At 37.5% G+C, this 8,228-nt stretch overlaps 1 protein-coding gene across 1 annotated transcript in view; it reads left to right on the top strand.

The window, feature by feature from the left end:
- Positions 1-7,993, top strand: part of LRRC72 (leucine rich repeat containing 72) — a 41,834-nt gene extending 33,841 nt beyond the window's left edge. Inside the window, exons 8-9 of the mRNA XM_024127076.1 lie at positions 6,757-6,784; positions 7,764-7,993. Coding sequence (XP_023982844.1) covers positions 6,757-6,784; positions 7,764-7,929 — 194 coding nt within the window. The 3' untranslated portion in view covers positions 7,930-7,993. The remainder of the gene's footprint in view (positions 1-6,756; positions 6,785-7,763) is intronic.
- The last annotated feature ends 235 nt before the right edge of the window (positions 7,994-8,228 follow it).

Here is an 8,228-nt window from a genome sequence, read left to right on the forward strand (position 1 = left end):
TGTTTTCATTGTCATTTGTTCCTAGGTATTTTTTGATTTCCTCTTTGATTTCTACAGTGATCTCTTGGTTATTAAGTAGTGTATTGTTAGCCTCCATGTGTTTGTATTTTTTACAGATTTTTTCCTGTAATTGATATCTAGTCTCATATCGTTGTGGTCAGAAAAGATACTTGATAGGATTTCAATTTTCTTAAATTTACCAAGGCTTGATTTGTGATCCAAGACATGATCTATACTGGAGAATGTTCCATGAGCACTTGAGAAGAAAGTGTATTATGTTGTTTATGGATGGAATGTCCTATAAATATCAGTTAAGTCCATCTTGTTTAGTGTATCATTTAAAGCTGTGTTTCCTTATTTATTTCCATTTTGGATGATCTGTCCATTGGTGAAAGTGGGGTGTTAAAGTCCCCTGCTATGATTGTTCTGTTACTGTCAATTTCCCCTTTTATGGCTGTTACCATTTGCCTTATGTACTGAGGTGCTCATATGTTGGGTGCATAAATGTTTACAATTGTTATATCTTCTTCTTGGATTGATCCCTTGATCATTATGTAGTGTCCTTCTTTGTTTCTTGTAATAGTCTTTATTTTACAGTCTATTTTGTCTGATATGAGAATTGCTACTCCAGCTTTCTTTTGATTTCCATTTGCATGGATTATCTTTTTCCATCCCCTCACTTTCAGTCTATATGTGTTCCTAACTCAGAAGTGGGTCTCTTGTAGACAGCATATATACGGGTCTTGTTTTTTATCCATTTAGCCAGTCTATATCTTTTGGTTTGAGCATTTAATCCATTTACATTCAAGATTCTTATTGATATGTATGTTACTTTTACCATTTTCTTAATTGTTTTGGTTTGTTATTGTAGGACTTTTCCTTCTCTTGTGTTTCCTGCCTAGAGAAGTTCCTTTAGAATTTGTTGTAAAGCTGGTTTGCTGGTACTGAGTTCTCTTAGCTTTTGCTTGTCTGTAAAGTTTTTAATTTCTGTGTCAAATCTGAATGAGATGCTTGCTGGGTAGAGTAATCTTGGTTGTAGGTTTTTCCCTTTCATCACTTTAAATATGTCATGCCACTCCCTTCTGGCTTGCAGAGTTTTTGATGAAAGATCAGCTGTTAACCTTATAGGGATTCCCTTGTATGTTATTTGTTGTTTTTCCCTTGCTGCTTTTAATAATTTTTTCTTTGTGTTTAATTTTTGATAGTTTGATTAATATGTGTCTTGGTGTGTTTCTCCTTGGACTTATCCTGTATGGGACTCTCTGCACTTCCTGGACTTAATTAACTATTTCCTTTCCCATATTAGGGAAATTTCCAACTATAATCTTTTCAAATATTTTCTCAGTCCCTTTCTTTTTCTCTTCTTCTTCTCGGACCCCTATAGTTCGAATGTTGGTGTGTTTAATGTTGCCCCAGAGGTCTCTGAGACTGTCCTCAATTCTTTTCATTCTTTTTTCTTTATTCTGCTCTGCAGTAGTTATTTCCACTATTTTATCTTCCAGGTCACGTATCCGTTCTTCTGCCTCAGTTATTCTGCTATTGATTCCTTCTAGAGAATTTTAAATTTCATTTATTGTTGTTCATCATTTATTTGTTCTTTAGTTCTTCTAGGTCCTTGTTAAACGTTTCTTGTATTTTCTCCATTCTATTTCCAAGATTTTGGATCATCTTTACTATCATTACTCTGAATTGTTTTTCAGGTAGACTGCCTATTTCCTGTTCATTTATTTGGTCTGGTGGATTTTTATCTTGCTCCTTCATCTGCTATGTGTTTCTCTGTCTTCTCATTTTGCTTAACTTACTGTATTTGGGGTCTCCTTTTCGCAGGCTGCAGGTTTGTAGTTCCCGTTGTTTTTGGTGTCTGCACCCAGTGTTTAAGGTTGGTTCAGTGGGTTGTGTAGGCTTCCTGGTGGAGCAGACTAGTGCCTGTGTTCTGGTGGATGAGGCTGGATCTTGTCTTTCTGGTGGGCAGGTCCACATCTGGTGGTGTGTTTTGGGGTGTCTGTGGCCTTATTATGATTTTAGGCAGCCTCTTTGCTAATGGGTGGGGTTGTGTTCCTTTCCTGCTGGTTGTTTGGCATAGGGTGTCCAGCACTTTAGCTTGCTGGTTGTTGAGTGGAGCCGGGTCTTAGCATTGAGATGGAGATCTCTGGGAGATTTTTGCCATTTGATATTACGTGGAGCTGGGACGTCTCTGGTGGAGCAGTGTCCTGAACTGGGCTCTCCCACCTCAGAGGCACAGGCCTGACACCCAACTGGAGCACCGAGACCCTGTCAGCCATATGGCTCAGAAGGAAAGGGAGAAAAAAAAAAAAGGAAGAAAAAAAGTAATAATAAAATAAAATAAAGTTATTAAAATTAAAAATAATTATTAAAAATAAAAAAATTAAATAGTAATAAAAAAAGAAAAAAGAAGAAAAAGAAAGAAGAGAGCAACCATATCAAAAAACAAATCCCCCAATGATAACAAGCGCTAAAAATTATACTAAAAAAAAAAAAATCCCAAAACGGACAGTCAGAACCCTAGGACAAATGGTAAATGCAAAGCTATACAGACAAAATCACACACAGAAACATACACATACACACTCACAAAAAGAGAGTAAAACCGAAACCAAATTAGATGCACAAAGCAAACCCCAAATCTACAGTTGTTCCTGAAGTCCCCCACCTCAATTTTGGGATGATTCGTTGTCTTTTCAGGTATTCCACAGACGCAGGGTACATCTAGTTGATTCTGGAGATTTAATCTGCTGCTCCTGAGGCTGCTGGGAGAGATTTCCCTTTCTCTTCTTTGTTCTCACAGCTTCCGGGGTTCAGCTTTGGATTTGGCCCCGCCTCTGCATGTAGGTCACCTGAGGGCGTCTGTTCTTTGCTCAGACAGCCAGCCTGAGGCGCGCTGTGCGTTCTCCCGGGGAAGTTGTCCCTGGATCACAGGACCCTGGCAGTGGCGGGCTGCACAGGCTCCCGGGAGGGGAGGTGTGGAGAGTGACCTGTGCTCGCCCGCAGGCTTCTTGTTGGCTGCTGCAGCAGCCTTATTATCTCATGCCAGTCTCTGGGTTCCGCGCTGATAGCCGCGGCTCGCACCCGTTTCTGGAGCTCCTTTAAGCAGCGCTCTTAATCCCCTCCCCTCGCGCACCAGGAAACAAAGAGGCAAGAGCAAGTCTCTTGCCTCTTCGGCAGCTCCAGACTTCTCCCGGACTCCCTCCCGGACTCCCTCCCGGCTAGCCGTGGTGCACTAACCCCTTCAGGCTGTGTTCGCATTGCCAGACCTCTCCCTGCGACCGACCGAAGCCGGGGCCTCAGCTCCCAGACCCCAACCGTCCCTGCGGGTGAGCAGACAAGCCTCTCGGGCTGGTGAGTGCTGGTCGGCACCGATCCTCTGCGGGAATCTCTCCGCTTTGCCCTCCGCACCCCTGTTGCTGCGCTCTCCTCCGTGGCTCGGAAGCTTCCTGCCCGCGCAGTCTCCGCCAGTGAAGGGGCTTCTAGTGTGTGGAAACGTTTCCTCCTTCACAGCTGCCTCCCACTGGTGCGGGTCCCGTCCCTATTCTTTTGTCTCTGTTCTTTCTTTTTTCTTTTGCCCTACCCAGGTACGTGGGGAGTTTCTTGCCTTTTGGGAGGTCTGAGGTCTTCTGCCAGCGTTCAGTGTAGGTGTTCTAGGCGTTGTTCCATATGTAGATGTATTTCTGATGTATTTGTGGGGAGGAAGGTGATCTCCGGGTCTTACTCTTCTTCCATCTTGAAGGTCTCTTCAGCTGCTTTTTCAAACAATCCAGTTAAGGTTCACGATTACATTTGGTTGTTGTGGCAGATTACTCTTTTAATTTAAAACAGTCTTAAATTTTTTCCATGACTTTTTGTAGGGACCAGGCCAGTTACATTATGGAATGCCTCAATTTGTATGATTGTTTCCACAAAGTATAATTCAACGTGTCCCTTTATCCCCTATATGTCCCATAGAATAGAAGTAACGTCTGGAGGACACGTTCTGGATGCGGAAGGCTGTAGTGTAGAGCAGTGGTTGTCGAAGTGTGGTCCCCAAATCATCAGCAGCAGCATCACTTAGTAATTTGCTACAGATGCACATTCTTGCCCCAAACAACATCTACTGAATTAGAAACTCAGGGTGGACCCAGGAAGCTATGTTTTAACAAGCCTTTCAGGTGATTCTGATGCGTACTCCCACCGGAGAACAACCAGTGTAGAGGCAAGAACACAAGGTTTAGGATCAGATTCTCCTGGATTTGAACACCAGCTCTGCTAGTAATTACAATTTTTATTTTGGACATGAATTTGCTTCAACTTTCTGTTTTTTAAAATGGGGGTAATATCTTCCTTTGGCTGTTAAGATGCTTAATATGCAAACCATTGCAACACCTGATCTGACACATATCAACTGCATGATAAGTTGGACGGTTCTATTGGTCAGCCACTTCCTTGTTTTTTCTTTTAGTTCATGTAAAAGCTAATGCTCAAACTGAATGTTTACTGGATTAGTGGGGGTAAGCCATGCTGTGGTAGGAAAGGAATCTCGGGATAGAAAATCTTCACTCTTAAAAATAGCTAATACACCCAGTAAGAAGCAATGTATGGTAACTCCCATCTGTTTTTCAGGGCTAGAGAGTTTTTCAGGTGTGAGGAGGATAGCTGATTGCTACCTTTAGTGCTTTACATTTCTTTCATATCAAACCTCCAAAAACAAAATTAGGGAAGAAAGGATAGGGAGAGTATTTCATTGAGTTTGAAATTTTTTCTTCTTAATTCATAGAAAGGCTGACTATAAGCCTCCCCCAAATTGGCAGCATGACCCTAATCAATCTCCTCATTTTCTACAAACCAAACATTTATAATAAAATTAATAAAACTCACTATGTAAGTTTTTAAAACTTGTGCCTTATAGTTTTTATAGTTTCTATATTTGTTCTTATTGTGACATGCACATTTAGGACTCTAAATTCTTTTATTGGAAATAAACTATTCTTGAAAATGTTTATAAAACAATTGTAACAGCATATTTTGATTTTATTATTCTTAACCCTAAAATGAGAAAGAAATCAATTGTATTCCAAATAGATTGAGAAGCAAGGACAACTTGAAGTTTCTTCAAATTCCAGGAACAAAATTAAAAGACACAATTGGAAGAAATATTTGCAATACATACAATAGGCAAAAGTTAATGCCCATTATCTCGAAGGACTCCTATAAATCAATTTGAAAACTAGTCACAAAAGATACGGACATTTATAGAAGGGAAAAAATGTGATGTCTAACAATCAGTCTCACTAGTGAGCAAGTAAGTGCAAATTAAAACAATGAGATACCATTTTCATCCTGCAGGTAGGCAAACACTGAAAAGGTTGGTGAAATTGAGGGGAGAAAAGAGCACAACTCATACTCTTCCAAGAAAGTTGAATCAGGGTAAACTGGTTCAACTTTCTTGGAAGGTCATATTGGCAGTATGACAGTATCCACCCATATATAAAATGTGCAGCACATTCAACACAGCAATTAAATTTGAAATCTCTCTCCTACAGAAGTATTTGCACACATGAACAAAAATATATGTATAAAGTGCTAATTGAAACTTTTGTAATAGAAAAAACAGAAAATCTAAATGGTCACTCATAGAATGTTAGCTTATGGCACATCCATACAATATGAACAATTGGATTTAGAATCATTCCATGGTATATTTTGAGTACAAAAGATATGTTGTGGAGTAATATAATGCAGAATAATGACAAAATTAGAATTTTGTCAGCAAACAAATCTTTGTGTATATGTATGTGTGTGAGTGCACGTGCATACGCACATAGGGGGCTGGAAGCATACATACAAAACTCTTAACAGTGATGCTTCTGATATAAGGAATTGGACAGGTCAAAGGGAGATTTCACTTTTTACTATTTTCTTGTTTATATTCATCAAAAGTAAAATGTGAGCCTTTTGTAATTAAAAATGTAGAAAGAATCTGGGGAGATGAAAAAAGACATGGGAGACTTGGGTTAGCCACTTGTGAAGGGAACGATGCCGTGAAGCCCTCTCCTAAGGCAGAGGCTGTGTGCTCCCTGCTGCCTGTGAGTTGGCAAGAGCTCAGACTGTGGGCTTTGCTGGCCCAACAGATGCTGGTACTTTCCATCACTAGCCTGGCACTGGGCCTTCTGGAGAGGAATAAACAAAGTAATGACAGTCTCTAGAAGATACCATAAGAAATCCAAGCTTTGAGGACTAGGCTTTGAGCTCCAAAGCTAAGTAAGATGTAGATTCTTGTGATCTAGGATTTGTTTATTTTGTGTCTTTGAAGTTAATGCCAAGAATCCAAGAGATTTAAACTGCCCTAAATATGTTTTCCTCATTTGGTCTATTAGTCCATTTATAGATGCATGTGCCTATCTGAAAAAAGAAAAAGGATCCGTTTCCGCACATGAGACTGAGTATCTTCATTATAAAAATTTCCACTTGGATTCCTCTGGTTACTAAATTGATTGAGCATTTTGTTCTCAGAGTTTTGAGACATGTATTGTATTAAAGAATTTGCCTCAAAACCTTAGACACACCTAAGGCACTATATGTGAAAGACAATTTGAGTTTGAGGTTAGGTATCACGGCAATTTTGACCGATTGAACTATTTATCTAAATGATTGATCAAAAACCAGAGAGCTATGCTCTAGACTTTTTCCTTTATAGCATTATTTCATTGTTTTAAAATGTTGAATAAACATTTGAAAAATACTAATTTAGAATTTTTCTTTTAGACTTTGCATTTGCGAATAATGTAGACAAGTAAGTGATTTTTAAACTTTACTTTTCTTATCAGATTATTTCATAATCGTGTTGATTCCCTAGATTATTCCCATTTCCCAAAATGGATTTTAATGGGTTAAAAAAATGACTAACTCTTCAATAGATCAGAAAAATTGCTGTTTTCCTGTGATATATGAGTTCAAACTATGTATTCATATTTGACATATTTAGATTTTTTAATATTATTATTATAACCTAAAATAAATGAAGATGTGGGGTGAGGTGGAGGGAGAAGTTAGACAAAAAAGTTAAAAAAGAAAAAGACAAAATCTTGAAAGTAAGCATAAAAAAGAAAAACTTAAGAATTACCTGATATTATAAATGAAGGTCTTTACTTCTTTGTTTACTGTTCCCCTAAATATGTTCAGTGAGAGCAATTATTAACATTTTATATTCACTGGAATTTATATTTTCAAAAGAAATAGTTCATAAAACTGAAAAACATTAAATTTATGAATATTGATGAATTTTAAAATCATCCTTCTTTTTTAATATCGCACTTAGGAATTTTTTCTTTGGATTCAGTCTTGAAAAACAGTATCTCCAAGCACTTTTACAAAATATAGTATACTGTAGAGTTAAAATAATAATTATTATTAATAATTATAACTAAAAGTTATAATAACTTTTCAATAAAATGTACATAAGATACTAATATGCATATGATATCTATATAAATATTTTAATCATTTCATTTAACCACTGATTTGAAATATGAATGCTTGAATATGTGAGATCTATTATAGCTGATCCCAAATATGTTCACTCTATTTTTAAAATAAACAATATATACAATAAAAATGGTGTTACTTGTCCTGCAAGTCATTTGTCAATAGGGCCCAAAAGTTATTTGTCTGTGGTACTACACTACAGATAAACAAAAAATATGGCACTGATTCACTTAAATTAAACATTGGTCTAAATGATTTTTTTTCTGACATAATTGCCATTTTTTCAGAACTATGTTTGATGACCCAGAAGATGCTGTTTTTGTAAGGTCCATGAAGCGATCAGCAATGGCTATTACCTATCTGAACTGGGACACAGTTCCAACACGAGAGGAAAAATACCTTGAAGAGAAAGACACAGAACCTGCCCAAATGCTCACAGTTACACTGAGATAATCCTTGGGGTTTCTAGAAATCCTAGTAGTTTTCAGTTATACATTAAACTTTTCTGTGACTAGCATATTATATATTTATTGTGGTATTATTTGAAACATTTGAATGTAAACAGAAACACCAAGGAAAAATAATTCCTACATTTTATCTTAAGTTTCTTTTGAAGTAAAACTTGTATATAGAAATGTATACAAGTCATAAGTGTTTTCCTCAAAAAAATTTCAAAAAATGAACATGTTCATGTAACAGGCATCCTAGATCAAGAAATGGAACCTTACCAGCACTCTAAAAACCTCCTCATT

Source organism: Physeter macrocephalus, chromosome 5, assembly GCF_002837175.3.
Source record: "Physeter macrocephalus isolate SW-GA chromosome 5, ASM283717v5, whole genome shotgun sequence".
Taxonomy (NCBI): domain Eukaryota; kingdom Metazoa; phylum Chordata; class Mammalia; order Artiodactyla; family Physeteridae; genus Physeter; species Physeter macrocephalus.